The 25672-nt window shown below is 37.8% G+C and overlaps 1 protein-coding gene across 1 annotated transcript; it reads right to left on the reverse strand.

The window, feature by feature from the left end:
• Positions 1-4039: 4039 nt before the first annotated feature.
• LOC137233866 (glutaminyl-peptide cyclotransferase-like) lies at positions 4040-6052 on the reverse strand. Its single transcript, XM_067757342.1, has 3 exons — positions 5892-6052; positions 5620-5836; positions 4040-5124 (listed from the first exon to the last, which is right to left on the reverse strand). The coding sequence occupies exons 2-3, from the start codon at positions 5716-5718 to the stop codon at positions 4222-4224; spliced, it is 1002 nt and encodes a 333-aa protein (XP_067613443.1). The 5' UTR covers positions 5719-5836; positions 5892-6052; the 3' UTR covers positions 4040-4221.
• Positions 6053-25672: the final 19620 nt, after the last annotated feature.

Here is a 25672-nt window from a genome sequence, read left to right on the forward strand (position 1 = left end):
CCCAAAAACTATCCAGAAATGATGCCGGAATGTCCTCAAATGATCCCCTAATAATCCCGAAATGACCGAAAAACATCCAGAAATTATGCCGAAAGGGTCCCCAAATGATAAGATACCAGTCGATAAAAAGTCCCGAAATAACCCCGACGCGATCCCGGACGGATCCTCAAAATCATATAGAAATGATGCCGGAAGGTACCCCAAATGATCCCGAAATAGTCCCGAAATAACCCTGGCAGGATCCCGTACGGATCCCGAAAACCATCCAGAAATGATGCCGAAAGGGTCCCCAAATTATCCCGTATTAGTCCCGAAAAAGTCCCGAAATGACCCCGACGGGATTCCTGACGGATCCCGAAAAGCATTCAGAAATAATGCCGAAAGGGTCCCCAAATCATCCCGTATTAGTCGAGAAAAAGTCCTGAATTGACCCCGTCGGGATCCCGGATGGATCCCGAAAACTATCCAGAAATGATGCCAGAAGGTATCCCGAAATAGTCCCGAAATGACCTTGACGGGATCCCGGACGGATCCCTAAAACCATTTAGAAATGGTGCCGGAAGGTACCTCAAATGATCCCGAAATAGTCCCGAAATGACCTTGACGGGATCCCGGACGGATCCCTAAAACCATTTAGAAATGATGCCGGAAGGTACCCCAAATGATCCCGAAATGACCCCGACGGGATACCGGACGGATCCCGAAAACCATCCAGAAATGATGCCGAAAGCGTCCCCAAATGATCCCGTATTAGTCGAGAAAAATTCACGAAATGTACCTGACGGGATCCCGGACGGATCCTCAAAACCATATAGAAATGATGCCGCAAGGTACCCCAAAGGATCCCGAAATAGTTCCGTAATGAACATGACGGGATCCCGAACGGATCCCGTAAACCATCTACAAATGGTGCCGGAAGGTATCTCAAATGATCCCGAAATAGTACCGAAATGACCCTGACGGGATCCCGGACGGATCCCGAAAACCATCTAGAAATGATGCCGGAAGGTACCCCAAATGATCCCGAAATAGTCCCGAAATGACCCCGACGGGATCCCGGACGGATCCCGAAAACCATCCAGAAATGATGCCGAAAGGGTCCCCAAATGATCCCGTATAAGTCGAGAAAAAGTCGCGAAATGACCAAGACGGGATCCCAGACGGATCCCGAAAATATTCTAGCAATGATGACGGAAGCTACCCTATATGATTCTGTATTAGTGGAGAAAAAGTCCCGAAATTACCACGACGGGATCCCGGACGGATCCCGAAAACCATCTAGAAATGATGCCGGAAGGTACCGCAAATGATCCCGAAATAGTCCCGAAATGACCCCGACGGAGGCTCTGGCGACCCCAAGCTCCTCATGGAACTTGGGGGTGGGGAGGGAGGCAATGGCCTGAAGGTTTAATATGGCCACATAAATCGTTCTCGAGATGGTCGGGCTAGCACCTTAATGGTGCTGTGGTACCGGAGCGTACCGGATCTATATCCGGCAAATGACCATCACATCGATAAAACTCCACAAAGCCTTAGGGGAGCAACCTTATCGCTACAACAACAACAACAACAGGAGCGACCAAGCACGTTCATTGATGTATTAAATAATTGTTCCGTGTCTTTTTCCCTACGGTACATCGATATATAAAAATTGCTGCGACGCTTCCAGTTTCCATTGCTCCTAGCGAACGGTCTTCCTCTTCACTTCGAAGGTTAAAAACTTATCTAAGAAATACAATGGGCCAGGAGAGGATGAATGGGCTGGCTCTACTCAACATCTACTCTACTATTGAAGTAACTCATGAAGAAATCCTAAACAAAATGGCAAAACAAACAAGAAAAATAAATATTGTTTTGTAGAAAGAAAGAAACATTTGAAATAAATAAAAGTATAAATATGTAATATGTAAAAATATAAATATGTGTATATTTACAGGTAATTATTATTTACCGACACTTTAGCCAAAACCATCCCCCCCCCGAAATTTTTTTCTGGCTACGCGCCTGTACTCGGTACAAAAGGCGATAAATTATCCGGAAGTGTACAAAAGGTTAACCGATTGCAGTTTGTGAGTTTAAGATGGGCGTTTTACCACACATACAAAATACCACGAACCACTGTTATAAACATTCTCCCTATACAACAAAAATACTTGCTAACATATTTTACGTCGTAATTGTTCTATGTTTTTAATTGCGGAAAATGTTGAAGTGTTAATAACCAGTGGGAAAAATAATTTCACTTGCAAAGTGTGCTAACACCCTTAGCCAAAGCAAATGTCAAATTCTTCTTCTTATGATTTGGCTACTTTTCCATATCAGATGGCGCCAGTGTCGCTCAATCTACCGTTCTCCATATAAATACATGCAATCTACTCATAATGCATAAGCTTGTGTTAAACTCATCTATATGAAAAACTGTTTATGTGACGGAGCTTCAAGCCCTAACAAGTAGCGCAACTAACAGCTGATCGCTCAAAATTAGCACACACACACACAATGGCCAAACTACGAGAATCTTTAACGAAATTCCAGTTAATTTTTAAATAGACATAAATTGTGATAATTTTGGAATATATAGCATTTAAAACACCTTATTTTCAATAGCTAAGAGAAACTGTTTGCTTAAATTCAATGGTTTTGTTTATTATTCCTACATTTTTATTTTTAATATTGATACAAAAGATTGAAGGTATATTGATGCAATGTAACTCTGCTCTTCCTGTTGTCCTTCAGTCCACTCCATTCGAATGCCTTAATTTACTGCCTTTCACTTGCTACATTAGCCATCATCTCCTCGCAAAGATCCTGAGCCAGATAAATAATTTTGCATGTAAGTGCAACAACAACGATTTAAGCCAGATAATTCCGGATAGTGTCTGGCTCAATTTAGGAGTCAGATAATTTGTTTATTTCGTGTCGCTAATTTGGCAACGCTGCCTTTTATAAACCTACTTTTTCAAAAGTAGATGCCGCTGCTTGGTCTCTACGCTTCTCAAGCCGCCCAATGAGCCAGAGCATTCCCGTGAGCATTGAGCGTGATACAGAGCTAGAAAACTGACTGGATAATGGCTTATATTTCCGTTGAAATATAAATATAGGGAATTTGTGGCTTCCAACAAACGCACGGAAAACAAAATCGATTTAAAACCAGGAGAAACTTAACAATAATTAAGCGCCACACGTGTAACTTGGTAACCTCATGAAAATTTCACACCTGGAGCTGTTTCACACGAGCGGATTTTCTGAACGAATTTTCTACGTTCAATAAAATGCAGAAGAGCGCATTAACATAAACGCTTTCGTAGTTTCAAAGCAAAGATAACGGCAAATCATAGGCACGCGAGTTGATTCCAAAATAATGTCGCATGTAACACCAGAGACACTAGGACGACGATGACTATCTGTCGGTATTGTGCAAGCTTAGTTATTCTTCGGCATTAATGTAACCATAAGGCCCAGGAAACGTGCTGCTTCGACGAGATGGTTCAGAATGATAAAGCTTGATTTCATGGACATGGAAGGGGTGGGTTATATAGCTCCATTAGGCACTTGGTCTCCAGCTAATGGAACAGGATTCAACATGGTTACGTAAGGTTTACCATTGGAGAAGTTACAAATTTCAGAGGGAACCCCTTGAAAGGGTTGTGCTACACAACCCCTTTTAACAAAGGGTCCTTTGCTGGATATGGATCAGTTACGTGCCGGTAACAAGCACTCTTAAGGTACCAGCTCGAACATCTGAGGAAACTTCAATATGACCACCTTCAATATTCTAGGACAAATACCCCCCCCCCCCCCCCCCCCCCCCCATTAAGGGTTCCTTAGGAGATTGTTTCCTTCCAATTGGTAGGGTGCTGTTTGATGTAAGTTGGCCCGTAACTTACCTTACTTCGGTATGGTACGCTCAGTACACTACTTCTATACCAGGGTTGCCGTTACAACAATTACATGTCCCCAGGGAGATTTCTTTTGGAGACTCTTTGCCTGTCGATCATGTTATAACTAACTAGTCCATTAGAATTAACAACTGAATGACTTTCATCAAAACTTTTGTGTTCAGTAAGAATATTTATTATTTGTTTATGGCTACATATTGTCATCTCTTCATTTATAAAAATTGAAATAGGTTTATCAAGCTGTTATTACTCTAAATTCGTATGGAAATGTTATTTTGAAAAATTGTATTCGTTAGTTCTGTGTATTATATATTCAGTTAATTTAACCGCTGTGCAGGTATTCCATTATAAATAAACGTATTATACGCGATATATCTTCCGTAGCATCGTAATCAATATTTGACTTGACGTCAGCTTCAGTTTGCCATACTCTTGGGCTTGACTCTGGTGTTAGATGTAATACTGGTACATGCCAATCTAGGAATGATTTACTATCACGCTCTAACTTATGAGTATATATTGGACTATTTTTAAAGTAGTGCTTTGGCTTTTTGCAACGTAACATCTCGGCTTTTCTCAAACGCTTTGCCAACGCTCTAAATCGTGAAAACCATCCTTTAGTATTTTCAAAGAAACTTTTAAATCTCGGTTCGGCTGAACCAATCAAATCCAATATTACTAATATATCCCATGCATTTAAAGTACCATCCCCTACCCAATCGTAAGCTAAATGACGAGACCCATAAGCGGTATCGGGCCAATCCCCATTGTGTACAGACTCGCTACCATCAAAGAAAATGAACATTAAACTGAGTGTTGATCCACGAAACTGATTAAGCGCGCCTTGTAAAACGTGCGCGATATTAAGTAGCATAGCGCATGGTACTCCTTCTATAGCGCCTACATAATCTTCTTTATTTTTGCTATCATAGTGGCAGGTTAGCACTAGAAACCGTTTCGCATTTGGATTAAGTTTTGCAATTATGTTATAAAAATGTAATTTGCCCAAATTACGCACTTCCTCTTGACATTCATAATTCTCAACAGACCAATGCATCTCACGTAAACTATCACTGATGTATTTGTGTACTCGCGTATGCCCGGCTGTGCCAACCGCACGTGGTATAAGTATATTTTCCACTGCATCACGTAAATGTTCGGCGTCTTCAAGTTCTCCATACGTTGAAAATTCTTTTTCAGATAGCTCGTAAACATGATGAGGTGTCTTTAAGTAAATATTTTAGTTCGTCAGTGTTTTAATTTAAACGGTAATAGTCTAGAACAGGGGTCGACTACTAATACGGAAAATAAAAATTTTAAATCGTCCAAAAAATATTAACGAAAAACCGAAAAATGACCCAGGTGGTGGAATCCATAGTATTTTTGCGCAGAACACCTTTCTGCGTTGGCGGCCTTCGGCAGCCCTAATAAAAAATTACCTTGTCCGGTTCACCAATGGGGTGGGATCAAAATTAAATGCGTCCAAAATCCCTTTGTACACAAAATTTTTTTCAGTGCACATTACAACAACCACATGAAAATTACCAACTTCAACTGCAAATATCTCCGGACTTCCGCCTTCGGATTATTGTTGTCGAGATTAATATGCGTCTTTTAACACCTCTCTGGATATTAGCAGTCGACGCCTGTTCTAGACTGTTACCAAAGTATCAATGCAACATATTTAATTAAGAAGCGTTCTAATTTAATCGACTATTACCTGACAGCGTCCCACAGGATATTCAACACACAAATATTGTTTAACACATACACTGATGCTTAGTATGAAAAAGGTGATAAAATTTGAGCTGCCTGCCATATTGAAGTTTACTTTTTAAATAGTTTTAAGTACTTATGTCACAGTTTCAAATGGTTAACTAAACTTGCTCTTGTACTCTATCCAGATGTTTGCCCCACAGAAGCAGCAAGTCGTTTGTCTAGACATTTTTTAATTTTTAATTTTTATAAGGTGTTTTTCTTCGTGTTACTTACATGCCTGTTTGTTTTTTAGTATTCGTACCCACATTGCTTGTTTGATTGGTATGGTTTTTTATGTTGATAGCTGCATATGTTTTTCTTTAAAACCGCTCATAGTGTACCACGTATCCGCAATGATAGCAATGATACTGTTTGCTTAATATATCAAATATTTTTGGTAATTAAAATTGTACGTGTCTAGCATAGATTGGTGGTCGGTGCAGCAGAATTAAGAAAATTATTCTGCTAGTAGTGGAGCAAGCAGTTAAGGGCCTGGCAAAGTTGACATAGCCATAACGCCATAGTCATAACCATATTTTTACTTATACATATCAATTGGCATTGGTGCCTTAGCCAAAAAATTTTGAAATTTTTATAAAAACGATGAAAACGCAACAAATTACAAACATATTGCACAAATAATAAGTGTCTTAGTCAAACCGTATCCAAAACAATTACATACAACAAGTTAATAAATTCACCAACTGAAATGTGTAGCACAAGCCTTTCAAGGGGATGCCAGCGCAGTTTATAGCTTCTCCAACCCGATTGTCAACCTCACCTACCTGTGGCGATTCTTGTTTTTTAGCAACCTAGACTCTGACTATATCGTTATAGCTGCGATAAAGTTCGATAGCTTTTAAGCGCAGTTTGACTCTTTTTCAGGTAAAAGTCTAGAGCAGGGGTATAGAGGTGTCAATAAACGCGTATTGACTTCGACAACAATAATCCGAAGGCGGAAATTTCTATCTGTGTCGGGAGGCTTTTGCAGTTGAAATTGGCAATTTTCATGTGGTTGGTGTAAGGTTATTGTGTGCTGAGAAAAATTTTGTGTACAAAGAGACTTTGCACGGATTTAATTTTGATCCCGCGGTTAATTTTTCAGTTTTTCGTTAATATCTTTTGAGCGGGTTAAAAGTTGTATTTTACGCCTTCGGAATATTAATACTAATATCAAGACGCTTCGTTTGACACCTCTCCCGATATTTTTGGACGTGTATTAGCAGTCGACCCCTATTCTAGACTATTATCCTTTGTCAACGCTTCCCAAGGAAGCCAGTTCTATGTACCGAAGTGACTCGGCATTTTCCCGACCAGGGACTGTCATTTCAGTCAAACCCCCATTTAACTTGTTGCATCCCTCCCACAAATTGTCATCCTCCCAGCAGAGCCTTGCAGCGGGACTGCGCCATATTTTCCTGCTCCGGGAAGGTATCGAACCCAATCCGGGACCTGTACCTAACCCCGGTCCAGATAAATGGGTTTGCTGCTTTTGCGTAGTCACCCGTCACTTAACCCCAGAGTAACGACGGCTCCCCCGTTGCACTTCAGAGTTCTGAAGTTAAACTGTAATGTGTTTACTGGGAAGACCACGGAGATAGCTGGTTTCATGAAGCGCCATAACATCCGAATTGCTGCGATCCAAGAGACCAAACTTTCAGCAAGATCTGCTCTGCAGACGTGCTCTGGGTATAAAGTTCACAGAAAAGATCTTGAGAGCGGAAATGGAGGCGGTCTCACGTTTATCTCCCACCAGTCAGTGCAATATAATCTATTTGATCCCGACATCGGCGCAGGGACAGTGTCCTGGAACGTCAAGGCATATCTGTCCGGTAAGGCGATGTAAACTTAGAAATCATCAACATCGACTTTCCTCCTGTCCTCTGTTGCCCCAGCGGATACTGCCCTGACATCAGCGCACTACTCACAGGCGATACTCTCATTATCGCGATTTCAATGCCCACCACGATCTATGGCATTCTAACCTACAGGCGGGATGTGATGTTGGCGGACAAAATAAAGCAAACGACGTTCTGCACAATAAACGGAGCTACCCCCACTCGTATGGTAGAAAGCTGCCACAGTTCGCCAGATCTATCCATCGTGTGCGCAAGACTATTAAACTGTGTCAACTGGCAGCGGATGGTTACATTGGTATCTGACCGCCTGCTCTTACTAATTTCGCTCGAGCGATCTGCCGACTTCATCACCACTGAGAACCCGCACTTTCATCAATTTTAAGAAAGGAAAGTGGGATGATTACAAAATATTATTCTGACAATCGCTTTGCTGTCCTCCATGTCCCGACTGGTGGCCGGAACGTGCTTTGCGCAAGGTTATCGAATCCGCCTCTGCTCGTTTTATTCCCGCAGGAATAATTCCCTAAATCCGGCCACATATTCCGGCAGAGGTCGCAAATTTAGCGAGAGAACGTGTCCTTATAAGACAGCACAACCCCGGCGACCCACAAATAAGGGATATAAACAAAAGTATCATATTGCTTGTGGATGAATACACGCGGGCGAAATGGGAGGAGCACCTAAAGAATTTTAACCTCCCTGCCGATGTGGGTAAGCTTTGGTCAACCGTAAAGTCCCTACCGAATCCGACTAAGCACAATGACAAAATCTCCATCGCCTTTGGCGATAAAATGGTGTCGGATGCGCAAAAATGCGCGAGCGCTTTTTGTCGACAATATGTAATGCATTCTACCGTTGACAAAGTCAGACGGCGGGCCAACAGACGCCCATACGAGCATAAATACAGCGCGTCCCCAATTAACATCACCGCCAAAGAGGTAGAAGATGTCATCGTTCATGCTACACCGGCTAAAGCAGAAGGCCCAGACGGCATAACCATGCCGATGCTTACAAACCTAGGCAAAGAGGGATTTAATTATCGTCCGATATCGCTCCTATCGTCAGTAGCCAAGACACTTGAAGCCATTCTGCTTCCCTATTTTATGCCATTATCATACAGATTAATTGCGGATTAAATCAAACTCCCCCCCCCCCCCCCCCCATAGGACAGTACTCGTTGCGTTAGACCTGTCAAAACCTTCAACCAGGGCACGTTACTTCAAGACCTGGAATGGTCTCCCTTCCTCCAAGTCTCAAAAGGTAGACCGCTAATTATCTGTCTGGTCGGCAAGCATAGGTGCTATTCAGGAATGTAACATCCTAACAAAGAAGAATTAAACAAGGGGTGACACAGGGTGGTGTCCTATCCCCACTTTTGTTTAACTTCTACATATCAAAACTACCTTCACCACCAGAAGGTGTTACTATAGTTTCCTATGCAGATGACTGTACAACAATGGCCACAAGCCCAGGCCCACAGATCGATGAACTTTTTAACAAAATAAAAAGCTATCTCCCTGAACTCTCCAGTTTCTTCGCTTCGCGAAACCTGACATTGTCACCGACTAAATTATCGGTGATCTTATTTACAACTTGGACGCTCCAAAATCATGAGTGTGGCGTTCGAACAGGATCTTCATTTTGGAGAGCATGCAACCACAATTGTACCGAAAATCCAGGGCCGTAATAAAATTCTCAAATCTCTTGCTGACAGTACTTGGGACAAATATAACGAAACGCTCTTTACCACTTACAAAGCAATTGGCCAGCCGATTGTGTGCTACGCGCCCCCGATATGGCCGTCAAGCTGAAAGGCTACCCACTCGAAGAAGCTACAGGCCTGCCAAAATACCGCCTCATAACCGCTACGGGTTGTCTTCCACAGTTTCTGTTGAATACCTAGAAAACTGGGCATCTCAAAAGACATCTGATTGATGAGGCTACACCGCCCTGAGGCTTAAGGAGCCATCTCCGTAAGCATTATGAGGAAATACCGCACCTGAGAATACAGGCGCATGAAGCTAAAAAGCACAAGCAGGTCCTCAGTGAAATCCACAAACAGTCGTCGGACCTCTATGCCAGGAATTGCTCGGTGAATCTAAAGACAAAAAAAACGTATCAAGATATCTCAAAAAGGTACCCAAAATAACTCTAAGAGGGACTAATTTGCTTTCCAACAGACAGACGGGCACGGCTTAAACAACTCAGATAGTCATCCTTATCAATTTGGTATACTTATCTCTTCTCCATTAAGGACTTACAATTTTTCATTTTCAAAAAAGGTATAATAATTATTTGCGCTCACAAAATCGAACAAAATTTCAAAAAATTTTTGGAGTTCGAGAAAATAGTACTAAAGTTTCGAACTTTTTATTAAACGATTTTGGACTTTCTGTATATGCAGTTTTGTAGCCCAATCAAAATAGATAATAAAAAGTTTCTCTGCTATTTTTCTGTTCGCTTCTGTATGTGAGGAAGTTCGACGCAGCTAAACCGTTCTGGTTCACTAAACTCTAATCCTTAATCAGTCAATAAATATATGCTAAAATGTTCTACATATTTATGTTATTTGCTCCAACTTTTTTTTTCAATTTTAAATATATTTATGATTAATTATGAAGCACCAGCGCTAGCATTTGACTCACAGCTTAAAATATTTAAATACCAACAAAAAGAAGGAATAGAAAATTACTCATTAGTTCACACGCTTAGATGCTTAACAGCAAATATAGCAGATTAAGTAATAACCAACAACAACAAGTGTCAATAAAATACTAATAAATATAAAACCATAGTAGGTTAGGTTAGGCTGCAAGGGCTATGGTAACAGCTCACTACTTAGGCCACCAGTGGGCCCATTGTAATACCCTATACGGTCTCAAAGAGGACCCCTACCCTGCCTAAAGCGGGTCTAACCACCTCGTGGAAATTATAAATTTTGCTAGAGCCTTTACGTCATAGCTAGAGACCTCAGGTCATGTAGAAAAGGTTTACCAAGGATGGCCAACCTACGCCTACTAAGCGCTGGACAATGACACAGAAGGTACTGGACACTCTCTTCCTCTTCTGTACATCTGCAGCTGCGACAATAGTCGAAGGTCGTTACCCCTATTCTAGCACCATGCGTGCCTATTAAGCAATGCCCTGTTAGAACCCTTATCAGGGACGATAGAATTGATTTGTTTAAAATCAGAAGCGCTTCTGTGCGCCCCTTGTCATATGAGGGCCAGGTTTGCCTGGATGTCTCACACGATGATATGGCTGACCATAGTCCATTTGCGATTCTTATAGTGCTTGTGTTCACACGAAGCCTGAAAGTGGCCATGGGTATGCCTATCCAATCATTTCCCGGAAGGATATGGTCGGTGGTGCCTCTTCTGGCCAGCTCGTCTGCTCTGCAATTGCCTTCAATATCCCTGTGCCCAGCTACCCATATAAGGCTGATACTGAAGTGCTGAGCCATCTCGTTAAGAGATCTGCGGCATTCGGTGACCGACTTTGCGTTGGCGACGAATGAGTCCAGGGCCTTTAATGCGGCCTGGTTGTCTGAGAAAATAAACACCCGTTTACCATCATTAGGCATAGACCCGAGATGGTTCACAGCCCTGTGTATTGCCAGCATTTCCGCTTGGTAAACACTGCAGTGATCTGGTAGGCGAAAAGATACCTCTAGACCAAGATCCGCCGAAAAGGTCTGCTCCCACCTTCCCTTCAAGCTTAGAACCATCCGTGAATATGTTGATGGCACCGGGTACCGTATTTTGTCTGGTATTCCAGACCTGTCGCGATGGTATATATATAGACTATGGTTTTTAACGAAGACGATCTTTGGCGTGCAGTAGTCAGTGCGCACCGGTATTGGGACTGGGGCGTTCGTGCCCAGGATTGTTGCGTGTCCACTAGATCCATTTGACCAGAGACCTGTTTCCCTTATGCGTAGAGCGGCGATGACCGATATTTACTTCACCACCAGGTCAAGAGGTGGAAGGTATTGCATTGTGTTGAGTGCTTCAGATGGAGTGGAGCCGAGAGCCCGGTGATGCAGAGCTCCGAACTCCGTTGCACCTTTTGAAGCGTTTTATGATAAGTAGTTTTAGCTAGTGCAGTCCATCAGACCAAGGCACCATAAAGAAGAATCGGGCGCACAATGGCTGTACAAATCCAGTATGTCACCTTGGGGGAGAATCCCCAGCAGGTGCCAATTGCCCTCTTGCAGGTGAACAGCGCTGCTGCTGCCTTCTTGTATCGCTCCACTATATGGTCACTCCATAATAGCTTCCTATCCAGAATAATCCAAATACTTGACTTGATCGCTAAACTCTAAAAACGTACCCCCAACTCTTGGCGGTGTTAGATTTGGTACTTTGTACCTCCTCGTGAAGAGGACAAGCTCGGTTTTATCCGGATTGTCTTCCACCCCTATGGCTGTGGCCCAGTGCGAAATTTTGGAACCATAGTTATTAAGTAATAGCGGCCACCGTGGTGTGATGGTAACGTGCTCCGCCTATCACACCGTATGCCCTGGGTTCAACTCCCGGGCAAAGCAACATCAAAATTTTAGAAATAAGATTTTTCAATTAGAAGAAAATTTTTCTAAGCGGGGCCGCCCCTCGGCAGTGTCTGGCAAGCGCTCCGATTGTATTTCTGCCATGAAAAGCTCTCAGTGAAAACTCATCTGCCTTGCAGATGCCGCTCGGAGTCGGCATAAAACATGTAGGTCCCGTCCGGCCAATTTGTAGGGAAAAATCAAGAGGAGCATGACGCAAATTGGAAGAGAAGCTCGGCCTTAGATCTCTTCGGAGGTTATCGCGCCTTACATTTATTTTTTTTTTTTTTTAATTAAATAAAATGACCGCAACTTTGAGTTATTTATTTAGAATTTTTTAGGAGAGCTTGAAATATGATTTTAACAAACCACTCAAAAAACTTGAACAATTAAACCTCAAATTGTCAACAAAAATTCATGAAAATATTTTGGTTATTTGATTAATACAAAATCTTTCAGAGGTTTGCGTTTTGTATTCAATTCTCAATTTTGGTATTTTTGGGCAATCAAGTATGCCAATAACGTAAACACCACCACGAAAAATCACATTGTCGTCTTGTAGTCAGCAAATCAGACTTTTTTTTTTAAATATGAATTTAAATATTTTTTATTGAAACTTGAGAAACAAAGGGCAGGAGTGTAAAGATATTGGCTTATTTGCGACTTCACAGCCACGTCCCTGTTGACGGATATAAATTCGATACCGTGAAGGATTTCGTCTATTTGGGAACCAGCATTAATAGCAAAAACAGTTTCATCTTAGGAGTTAGATAGAGAATAACTCTTGTCAACAAATGCTGCTTTAGACTGAGTAGGCTATTGAAAAGTAAAGACCTCTCGTGACGAAGAAAAATCACACCCTACAAGTCGCTTAACATATCTGTCTTAATGTATGCTAGGATTCATGCGCGGTGTCGAGAGAAGATGAAATGGCTCTTGGAGTGTTCGGGAGAAAAGTTTTCTAGAAAATTTATTGTCCTATCCGTGATGCCGACGGCGAATATCTGTATGAGCTTTAAGCGGCTAGAAAGATAGTGCAGCGAATAAAACACAAAGGCTTTGCTGGAAGCAGAGGAAGGGGAAGACCATCACTGAGTTGTGGGAAGCAGTTGGAGAGAGACTCCATATCCCTTGATGCTCTCGATGGGCGTCAGTTTTCGCGAAACAGAAATAGCTGTTGTGACTTGTCACGACACTAACTAACAGGTCACGAACAATAGTTAGGTGGCATGAACGGTGGAAAAAAATCGAGGAAAAGGCGCACGATTTTTACGTTATTTGAAATATGGAGGAATAGTATGAGCGGAAGCACCGCTAACTAAACCACTACCTTACGCATATATTCGATAAAGACGGTGGTTTCAAGAAAAAGGTATATAAGCATAGGCTAGAAGAGTATAATTTCAGTTGAAACAATATTGAAAACAAAATAAGTTGTGCAAACTACACATTTTGCAGCAAAAAAGTTTCGAATTTTAATACAGAGTAATAACTCATTAATTCGCAAAATTACCTTTAAAATGAGCAATCAACACATTATGCCATTAAATATGCAAATGTAAATAAAATTATATAAAAAGATTGGAATTCAAAAGGACAATTTAAAAAACAAAACAAAAAAACAGACTACTTGTAAACTAGTCCAAAACTAGTAGGTGCATCTAGGCTAAATGGACGTGATTACGAGCAACACTCGATCGTAATTGAGTGAACAAGTAAGGAAGGCTAAGTTCGGGTGTAACCGAACATTACATACTCAGTTGAGAGCTGTGGAGACAAAGTAAGGGAAAATCACCATGTTGTAAAAAGAACCTAGGGTAACCCTGGAATGTGTTTGTATGACATGTGTATCAAATGGAAGGTATTAATAAAGAGTATTTTAAGAGGAAGTGGGCCATCGTTCTATAGAGGGACGCCATTTAGGGACATCGCCGTAAAGGTGGACCAGGCCTGACTCTAGAATTTGTTTGTACGATGGGTATCAAATGAAAGATGTTAATGAGTATTTTAAAAGGGCATGGGCCTTAGTTCTATAGGTGGACGCCTTTTCGAGATATCGCCATAAAGGTGAACCAGGGGTGACTCTAGAATTTGTTTGTACTATATGGGTATCAAATGAAAGGATTTAATGAGTATTTTAAAAGGGCGTGGGCCTTAGTTCTATAGGTGGACGCCTTTTCGAGATGTCGCCATAAAGGTGAACCAGGGGTGATAAATGAAAGGTGTTAATGAGTATTTTAAAACGGCGTGGGCCTTAGTTCTATAGGTGGACGCCTTTTCGAGATATCGCCATAAACGTGGACCAAGGGTGACTCTAGAATTTGTTTGTACGATATGGGTATAAAATGAAAGGTGTTAATGAGTATTTTAAAAGGGCGTGGGCCTTAGTTCTATAGGTGGACGCCTTTTCGAAATATGTCCATAGAGGTTGGCCAGGGGTGACTCTAGAATTTTTTTGTACGATATGGGTATCAAATGAAAGGTGTTAATGAGTATATTAAAAAGGAGTGGGCCTTAGTTCTATATGTGAACACCTTTTCGAGATATCGCCATAAACGTGGACCAGGGCTGACTCTAGAATGTGTTTGTACGATATGGGTATCAAATTAAAGGTATTAATGAGGGTTTTAAAAGGGAGTGGCCTTTGGTTGTATATGTGAAGGCGTTTTCGAGATATCGACCAAAATGTGGACCAGGGTGATCCAGAACATCATCTGTCGGGTACCGCTAATTTATTTATATATGTAATACCATGAACAGTATTCCTTCCAAGATTCCAAGTGCTTTTGATTTCGCCCTGCAAAACTTTTTCATTTTCTTCTACTTAATATGGCAGGTGTCATACCCATTTTACAAAGTTTTTTTCTAAAGTTATATTTTGCGTCAATAGACCAATACAATTACCATGTTTCATCCCTTTTTTCGTATTTGGTATATAATTATGGCATTTTTTCATTTTTCGTAATTTTCCATATCGAAAAAGTGGGCGTGGTCATAGTCGGATTTCGGCCATTTTTTACACCAATAGAAAGTGAGTTCAGGTAAGTACGTGAACTGAGTTTAGTAAAGATATATCGATTTTTGCTCAAGTTATCGTGTTAACGGCCGAGCGGAAGGACAGACGGTCGACTGTGTATAAAAACTGGGCGTGGCTTTAACCGATTTCGCTCTTTTTCACAGAGAACAGTTATCGTCCTAGAATCTAAGCCTCTACCAAATTTCACAAGGATTGGTAAATTTTTGTTCGACTTATGGCATTAAAAGTATCCTAGACAAATTAAATGAAAAAGGGCGGAGCCACGCCCATTTTGAAATTTTTTTATTTTTGTATTTTGCTGCACCATATCATTACTGGAGTTGAATGTTGACAAAATTTACTTATATACTGTAAAGATATTAACTTTTCTTTTAAAATTTGAATTTAAAAAAATTTTTTTTAAAAAGTGGGCGTGGTCGTTCTTCAATTTTGCTAATTTTTATTAAACAGACATATAGTAATAAGGGTAACGTTCTTGCCAAATTTCATCATGATATCTTCAACGACTGCCAAATTACAGCTTGCAAAACTTCTAAATTACCTTCTTTTCAAAGTGGGCGGCGACACGCCCATTGTCCAAAATTTTACTAGTTTTCTATTCTGCGTCATAAGTTCAACTCACCTACCAAGTTTCATTGCTTAATCCACATTTGGTAATGAATTATAGCACTTTTTCGATTTTTCGAAATATTTGATATCGAAAAAGTGGGCGTGGTTATTGTCCGATATCGTTCATTTTAAATAGCAATCTGAGATGAGTGCCCAGGAACCTACATACCAAATTTCATCAAGATACCTCAAAATTTACTCAAGTTATCGTGTTAACGGACAGACGGACGGACGGACATGGCTCAATCGAATTTTTTTCCGATACTGATGATTTTCATATATGGAAGTCTATATCTATCTCGATTCCTTTATACCTGTACAACCAACCGTTATCCAATCAAAGTTAATATACTCTGTGAGCTCTGCTCAACTGAGTATAAAAATAGACAGCAAAAGTCCACTGGCAATTGGTCGACCCCTATTCCATTCTCCCCGTCTTCCCTTCATTACCAACTTTGCTTCATATGTTATCATCCGCATAATAAGCTTATTACGGTTTTGAAATTTTTTGTGTTTAGTATTAATTATGACTAGTATCGCCTGTGGTCGAAATTCGACCAACGTGTATTTTTTTCAACTCAGTCTATGCATCAAGTGTTGGAAATATAGCAAACTGGTCTAACTTACTTAACTTTTTCTTTAAAATTTTGAATTTGATCTAAGGCTTTGTACTTTTTGATTGTATCTTCTTAAATTTTCTACAAAATTTTCACATTTAATTATAATGTTTTGGTATGGAGCTCCTTAAACAAAAATATAAAAATTATGTAAAATCATATGAAATTGACATAGAATTATGGTGAAATTACTTGAAATTGAATTGAAAAATAGGGTTTTCCACACCACCCGGAAGGTCCCCGTTGGCGCGCTACCGAAGTTAGTTTTGGGAGCTCGGTTCCCCAGTAGGCTTATATCACCCATATACACATATCGCCCATTTACGTCAATAGTGTCATAATTCAAAAAACACGAACTTTTAGTTAAAAATTAAGAAATTTGCTAAAGGAATTTAGCCTATTTCACGCCACACGTTTAAGTTGGTATAAATACATATCTAATATGTAAGTGTGACACAAAACAAAAATTTCGAGTAAAATAGAGGACACCTTCATAAAAAATTAAATAAAAATATAAAAAAATTATGTAATGAGAAAGAAGGCAGAGTTTATTAAAAAAATGTTTAATTAAAGAAAAAAAAATAAATAAAGTACTTAAATTGGGAAAAATTAAGGGAAGTGAACAAACAGTTCCATATAAAAACGCAATAAGTGCACTTATACTTTTTTCCGGGTTTTAATGTTATCATTGTGGAAATATGAAGATTCTAATATTCGGATATTTAATGTTGGGATCCCATTGAGATCTATGTACGTAATTAATTTGTATTAAATTTGTAAACACCTCATTTCATGAATATATGTATATGACCATATCTACCATAAAATATCGTCTGTGAACAATATAATACTAAGATATAACAGAGCAGAATAAATTAGGAAGAAAGGAAAAACAAACAGAATCATTGAAATTATTCACGCAATCATATTTACTAAAATAAAATTGATTTCATAACTTTAAGCGGCATAAACCAGTTAGGGTTTTGAGATATAAGCATCCGATTAATGGATATATAATCCAACAAAGTTAGCCTAATAATAAATATAGTATCGCCTGTGGTCGGAATTCGACCAACGTGTATTTTTTTCAACTCAGTCTATGCATCAAATGTTGGAAATATAGCAAACTGGTCTAACTTACTTAACTTTTTCTTTAAAATTTTGAATTTGATCTAAGACCCTTTACTTTTTGATTGTATTTTCTAAAATTTTCTACAAACTTTTCACGTGTAATTATAACGTTTTGGTATGGAGCTCCTTAAACAAAAATATAAAAATTATGTAAAATCAAATGAAATTGACATAGAATTATGGTGAAATGACTTGAAATTGAATTGAAAAATAGGGTTTCCACACCACCCGGAAGTTCCCCGTTGGAGCGCTACCGAAGTTAGTTTTGGGAGCTCGGTTCCTCAGTAGGCTTATATCACCCATATACACATATCGCCCATTTACGTCAATAGTGTCATAATTCAAAAAACACGAACTTTTAGTTAAAAATTAAGAAATTTGCTAAAGGAATTTAGCCTATTTCACGCCACACGTTTAAATTGGTATAAATACATATCTAATATGTAAGTGTGACACAAAACAAAAATTTCGAGTAAAATAGAGGACACCTTCATAAAAAATAAAATAAAAATATAAAAAAATTATGTAATGAGAAAGAAGGCAGAGTTTACTAAAAAAATGTTTAATTAAAGAAAAAAAAATAAATAAAGTACTTAAATTGGGAAAAATTAAGGGAAGTGAACAAACAGTTCCATATAAAAACGCAATAAGTGCACTTATACTTTTTTCCGGCTTTTAATGTGATCATTGTGGAAATATGAAGATTCTAATATTCGGATATTTAATGTTGGGATCCCATTGAGATCTATGTACGTAATTAATTTGTATTAAATTTGTAAACACTCCATTTCATGAATATATGTATATGACCATATCTACCATAAAATATCGTCTGTGAACAATATAATACTAAGATATAACAGAGCAGAATAAATTAGGAAGAAAGGAAAAACAAACAGAATCATTGAAATTATTCACGCAATCATATTTACTAAAATAAAATTGATTTCATAACTTTAAGCGGCATAAACCAATTAGGGTTTTGAGATATAAGCATCCGATTAATGGATATATAATCCAACAAAGTTAGCCTAATAATAAATATAGTATCGCCTGTGGTCGGAATTCGACCAACGTGTATTTTTTTCAACTCAGTCTATGCATCAAGTGTTGGAAATATAGCAAACTGGTCTAACTTACTTAACTTTTCTTTAAAATTTTGAATTTGATCTAAGACCCTTTACTTTTTGATTGTATTTTCTAAAATTTGCTACAAACTTTTCACGTGTAATTATAACGTTTTGGTATGGAGCTCCTTAAACAAAAATATAAAAATTATGTAAAATCAAATGAAATTGACATAGAATTATGGTGAAATGACTTGAAATTGAATTGAAAAATAGGGTTCCCACACCACCCGGAAGTTCCCCGTTGGAGCGCTACCGAAGTTAGTTTTGGGAGCTCGGTTCCTCAGTAGGCCTATATAACCCATATACATATATCGCCCATTTACTTCAATAGTGTCATAATTCAAAAAACACAAACTTTTAGTTAAAAACGAAGAAATTTGCTAAAGGAATGTAGCCTATTTCACGCCACCCGTTTAATTTTGTATAAATACACCACCAATGCCATCGGGGTTGATGGTATACCAATAAAATTTGTTAAAATTATTCTACCATTTATACTGAGTACCTTCACACACATCATCAACCATTGCATCACAACTTCTCGGTTTCCTGAATCGTGGAAATGTGCTATGGTAAGACCCGTCCCGAAGAAACGGCTTGCGAACTCGGTCCGTGATTATCGACCCATTAGCATATTGCCCGCGCTGTCGAAAGTTTTTGAAAGGCTGCTAGCAGAGCAAATAATTTTGCACATTTCTAGAAATAACCTCTTATCACCACACCAATCGGGCTCTAGAGCCAAACATAGTTGTACAACGGCACTACTTAAAATTCTTGATGACATACGCATACCTTTTGATAAAAACCAACTAACTCTGCTTTGTCTATTAGATTTTTCTAAAGCTTTTGATTCTGTTGACCATGCGTTACTTTCTTATAAACTTAAAACATATTTTGGATTTTCCTACAGTGCTTTGATGGTAATGGAGAGTTACTTAACAGGAAGATCACAACTTGTTAATACTGGTTGCGAAATTTCGGGGACCAAACACCTACCCCGAGGTGTTCCGCAGGGTTCCATTCTTGGGCCTTTGTTATTCAGTATCTTCGTAAACGATATCTTTTCGGTTTGTCAGCACATGAAAATGCACGCATATGCAGATGACATACAATTATATTTGTCTGGTAGTTTCACGGACGTAGCCAACCTCTGTCTTAAAGTAAATAATGATTTATTGTCAGTACAGAGCTGGGCCAATAATAATGGTCTCTGCCTTAATGCAACTAAATCGTTCATTTTGCCCATTTCGAAGAATAGGTCCGTTGATGCCCTTGCCTCACCAATATACATTGGAAACACGGCTTTACAAATTGTTTCTAGAATTAAAAATTTGGGTTTCGTTATCAACTCTAATCGAACTTGTGAAGACCACATCAATACAGTCATGGGTAAAGTGTATACCACTTTGCGCAATCTTAGGCAATCTGCACCTTTCACACCTCCGCATATTAGAAGAAAACTGGCCCTACAGCTTCTTTTGCCAATAATAAACTATTCAGAGCTCGTTTATAACAAGTTGGACTCATGTTCTGCACACAAAGTTGAGGTCGCCTTTAATCATGTAACTCGTTACGTTTTCGGGTTACGAAAATTTGATCATATTTCGGCTTGGAGGTCCAAGCTATTAGGATGTAACATATTTGACTACCAAAAAGCTAGAAGTGTGATTTTTTTGTACCGCTTAATTGTCACAAAATCACCAGCATATCTTTTTGAGAAATTGACATTCACTAGGTCTCCCAGGACGAGTAATCTAGTGGTGCCTAACTTTAACTTCGTTGCTTCGACAAGGCTGTTTTTCGTCAACACCGTACGTATTTGGAACTCTATCCCAGCTGCAATTAGGAATAATGTAAACCAAAGCAACTACAAACATATTATTTTCAGTTATTTTTCTAGTCAACAAACTTAAACTGGTCATTTATTTTATTTTTATCTTATCTTAATCTAATTTAACCAAAATTTTAAATTTAAAAAATTAAAAATTTAAAGTTTTGTAGTATTGTTTTGATATGCTTGTTTTCTAGCATCTTTTATTTATTTATTTAAATGAATTATATGAATTATGTTTGTTGTACTACAAAAGACAATTTGTCTTATTGTACTAATGTATTTTTTCCGAATAAATGAAATGAAATGAAATGAAATAATATGTAAGTGTGACACAAAACAAAAATTTCGAGTAGAATAGAGGACACCTTCATAAAAAATAAAATAAAAAATATAAAAAAATTATGTAATGAGAAAGAAAGCAGAGTTTACTAAAAATGTTTAATTAAAGAAAAAAATAAAGTACTTAAATTGCGAAAAAATTAAGTGAAGTGAACAAACAGTTCCATATAAAAACGCAATAAGTGCACTTATACTTTTTCCGGGGTTTGATGTGATCATTGTGGAAATATGAAGATTCTAATGTTCGGATATTTAATGTTGGGATTCCCATTGAGATCTATGTACGTAATTAATTTGTATTAAATTTGTAAACACTCCATTTCATGAATATATATGACCATATCTACCATAAAATATCGTCTGTGAACAATGCAATACTAAGATATAACAAAGCAGAATAAATTAGAAACAAAAGAAAAACAAACAAAAACATTAAAGTTATTCACGTAAACATATTTACTAAAATAAAATTGATGTCATAACTTTAAGCGACATAAAAAAATTAGGGTTATGGGATCTAAGCATCCGATTAATGAATATATAATCCAACAAAGTTAGCCTAATAATAAATATAGTGGGTCATATACTGTGCACGCTATGATGCCGGTTGCCGTTTTGACCTAAAATCAAAAACATTTTTGGGACGTTTTTTTGTTTCGTTTAATATACAACGTGAAATTTTCCGATTCAGTCAAGTTGCAGTTAAATAATAATAAACCAATTTGAAATAAGAGAATATATAATAAAATAAAATAAGAACTAAAATAAATTAGCATAAAAGGCAATATAAAAAATTTAATGTTATATTTTTGTAACTTTTTTTGCGTTCAGTATAAGACGTACTTTATCTAAAATGAGGATTAAATCTGCAAATGCAAAAACATTTTCGGGCAAATTTGCCATTAATTGTTATAAATAAATTAGTTAGTTTCAACTAAAGTTAACTCATTATTTGTGATTTCATGTTTTTTTGAAAACAACTAAAATAAAAAACAAAGAATCTGTTAAATAAAGACTTATGTATTTAAGTTTAAGTGAAATTTGCCACAAAAAATGGGCCGGTCAAAAATTAATTCTATTTAGGATTTTTTTGTACGCTACAAATTATTTTGGAACAATTTTTTAGGATTTTGGTAGATTATTATAGGTAAGCGGCTACAATGGGGAACCATATTTCTATGTAGGTGAAACATTTTTGCTTTCGAATTTAGCGAGTATACATAAAAATTGAAATTCACATTAGAAAACTTAGACAATTGTTCCCAAAGACGGCGCGCTTGTGCATAAAGGTTTAGGTCTTTGAAATTCGCATTAGAAAACTTAGATAATTGTTCCCAAAGATGGCGCGCTGTGCACGAAAATGACTTACGATATTTGTATGAATTGTTCGAGTTTACAAAAAACTTTCTATTAATTATAAACAAATAGAGTAATATTTGTTAACAAAAATAGGCCTATGCACTGCGGCTGATCAAAACGAATCGATTCATATAAATTTTATATGATTTTACGTATGCTAAGTATGCGAAACAGCCTGTCAATTGATTGTATGGAAATTTTGTTAGCGTATTAATATATAGATAGTGGGTAATATACTGATTATGCACGCTATGATGCCGGTTGCCGTTTTGACCTAAAATCAAAGACGTTTTTGGGGCGATTTTTTGTTTCGTTTAATATACAACGTGAAATTTTCCGATTCAGTCAAGTTGCAGTTAAATAATAATAAACCATTTTGAAATAAGAGAATATATAATAAAATAAAATAAGAACTAAAATAAATTAGCATAAAAGGCAATATAAAAAATTTAATGTTATATTTTTGTAACTTTTTTTTTCGTTCAGTATAAGACGTACTTTATCTAAAATGAGGATTAAATCTGCAAATGCAAAAATATTTTCGGGCAAATTTGCCATTAATTGTTATAAATAAATAAGTTAGTTTCAACTAAAGTTAAATCATTATTTGTGATTTCATGTTTTTTTGAAAACAACTAAAATAAAAAACAAAGAATCTGTTAAATAAAGACTTATGTATTTACGTTTAAGTGAAATTTGCCACAAAAAATGGGCCGATCAAAAATTAATTCTATTTAAGATTTTTTGGTACGCTACAAATTATTTTGGAACAATTTTTTAGGATTTTGGTAGAGACTATTATAGGTAAGCGGCTACAATGGGGAACCATATTTGTATGTAGGTGAAACATTTGTGCTTTTGAATTTAGCGAGTATACATAAAATTTGAAATTTACATTAGAAAACTTAGACAATTGTACCCAAAGATGGCGCGCTTGTGCACGAAAATGACTTAATTTATTTGTATGAATTGTTCGAATTTACAAAAAACTTTTTCTATTAATTATAAACAAATAGAGTAATATTTGTTAAAAAAAATAGGCCTATGCACTGCGGCTGATCAGGCCGAATCGATTCATATAACTTTTATATGATTTTACGTATGCTAAGTATGCGAAACAGCCTGTCAATTGATTGTATGGAAATTTTGTTAGCGTATTAATATATAGATAGTGGGTAATATACTGATTATGCACGCTATGACGCCAGTTGCCGTTTTGACCTAAAATCAAAGACGTTTTTGGGACCTTTTTTTTGTTTCGTTTAATATACAACGTGAAATTTTCCGATTCAGTCAAGTTGCATTTAAATAATAATAAACCAATTTGAAACAAGAGAATATATAATAAAATAAAATAAGAACTAAAATAAATTAGCATAAAAGGCGATATAAAAAATTTGTTGTTATATTTTTGTAACTTTTTTTTTCGTTCAGTATAAGACGTACTTTATCTAAAATGAGGATTAAATCTGCAAATGCAAAAATATTTTCGGGCAAATTTGCCATTAATTGTTATAAATAAATTAGTTAGTTTCTACTAAAGTTAACTCATTATTTGTGATTTCATGTTTTTTTGAAAACAACTAAAATAAAAAACAAAGAATCTGTTAAATAAAGACTTATGTATTTACGTTTAAGTGAAATTTGCCACAAAAAATGGGCCGGTCAAAAATTAATTCTATTTAAGATTTTTTGGTACGCTACAAATTATTTTGGAAGAATTTTTTAGGATTTTGGTAGAGACTATTATAGGTAAGCGGCTACAATGGGGAACCATATTTGTATGTAGGTGAAACATTTGTGCTTTCGAATTTAGCGAGTATACATAAAATTTGAAATTCACATTAGAAAACTTAGACAATTGTTCCCAAAGACGGCGCGCTTGTGCATAACGGTTTAGGTCTTTGCAATTCGCATTAGAAAACTTAGATAATTGTTCCCAAAGATGGCGCGCTTGTGCACGATAATGACTTACGATATGTTGCGTACAACAAGCAAAATAAATGTATGTTGGGTTATTAAATTATTGATGTATACGACCTTAGATGCAGGAACTTCTTATTGTACGCAACATTATGCATTTGTAACGATAGCGGTTGTAAATGAAGTAATACACAAATTTGTATAAACTTTTAACTTTTTAATTACTTCAGCGGGTTGCACTATATAAAATTACATTCAATAAAAGCAAGAGCAAGAAGAAGATCTAAAACAATGACATTTCATATTCTTTCATTACATTCCTTCGCATTGGAATAACAGGGTTGCCAGATGGGCACGAACATGCCGGCCGCCTTGAACGACCGATAAGAGTTCGAAATTAAATTCATGTTTACAAATTGAATTCACATTTCAATTACTAAAAATATCTTAGATAGTTAAATATTTACATTTCAAATACATATGTATTAAGAGATCAACATTACAGTACAAACCCATCTTGTGTTGGCAGCAACGTTAGTTTCGCTATAGGCCGAACCAATTCACCATCGGCAGTCTTCAGTCTTACTACGCGTACTAATCCGTCTGTGCCAGGATGACACTGAATGACACGCCCAAGTCGCCATTTAGTAGGTGGGCTAGTTGGATCGTGAATGATAACGACGTCATCTTCCTTTAGGTTTGCGGAGGAACGAAACCATTTAGCCCTTTGTTGTAGGTTGACGAGATATTCGTTTCGCCAACGGGACCAAAAATGTTGTCGCATTGCGCTAATAGCTTGCCATCTTTGACGCAACCTTCCTGAGAAATTTTCGGTATCAGGTTCAGGCAGCGCCTTGATTGGCTCACCAATCAGGAAATGACCAGGGGTGAGAACTTACAGGTCATCAGCATTAGCAGAGTGCCAATAGAGCGGTCGAGAGTTGACGCAAGCTTCAATTTCCGTCAACAGCGTAGAAAATTCTTCGTATGTTAATAATGAATTACCCAGAGCTCGTTTCAGGTGATATTTAACTCGCTTCACCCCTGTCTCCCAATAGCCACCCATATGTGGCGCGCTCGGCGGGTTAAAGTGCCATGTCAATTGCATATTTGCCAGATACGAGGTAACTTTTTCATCTCTCAAGCAGCGGTGGTAGGCGGCGTATAACTCTTTCTCAGCACCTACGAAATTGGTGCCGTTGTCCGAATAGATATGCTGGCAATAACCCCTTCTATTTATAAATCTCGAAAGAGCGGCAATAAACGCTGGTGAGGAGAGATCTCCGACGAGTTCGAGATGCATTGCCCCAGTACTCATGCATATGAAACTGCATATATATGCCTTGCATGATTTAGCTCCTCTGCCTTGAGAGAACTTGATAAAATAGGGTCCTGCAAAGTCGACAGAGCTGTGCAAAAAACATCGAGAACTTGTTAGGCGGCTGCTTGGCAGATCCGACATCGCCTGACCTAGCGGTTGACGGTTTATACGTTTACCTTTTACGCAGTTGTGGTAGACTGCGCGAACGAGATTCCGAGAACTCATAACCCAAAAACGACGTTGAAGAACGGTTTGCACAATTTGCGGACCGGAGTGAAGCGTGCTGCGATGAATGTCGAGAACTATTAGC

Source organism: Eurosta solidaginis, chromosome 5, assembly GCF_040869045.1.
Source record: "Eurosta solidaginis isolate ZX-2024a chromosome 5, ASM4086904v1, whole genome shotgun sequence".
NCBI lineage: Eukaryota > Metazoa > Arthropoda > Insecta > Diptera > Tephritidae > Eurosta > Eurosta solidaginis.

Excerpts from the sequence above, each read along its gene's own strand:
- LOC137233866 (XM_067757342.1), bottom strand. The coding sequence starts at position 5,718 with ATGGCAGGCAGCTCAAATTTTATCACCTTTTTCATACTAAGCATCAGT. Across the intron at positions 5,125-5,619 it reads ATCCTGTGGGACGCTGTCAG|ACACCTCATCATGTTTACGA; the intron begins GTAATAGTCGAT and ends ATTTACTTAAAG.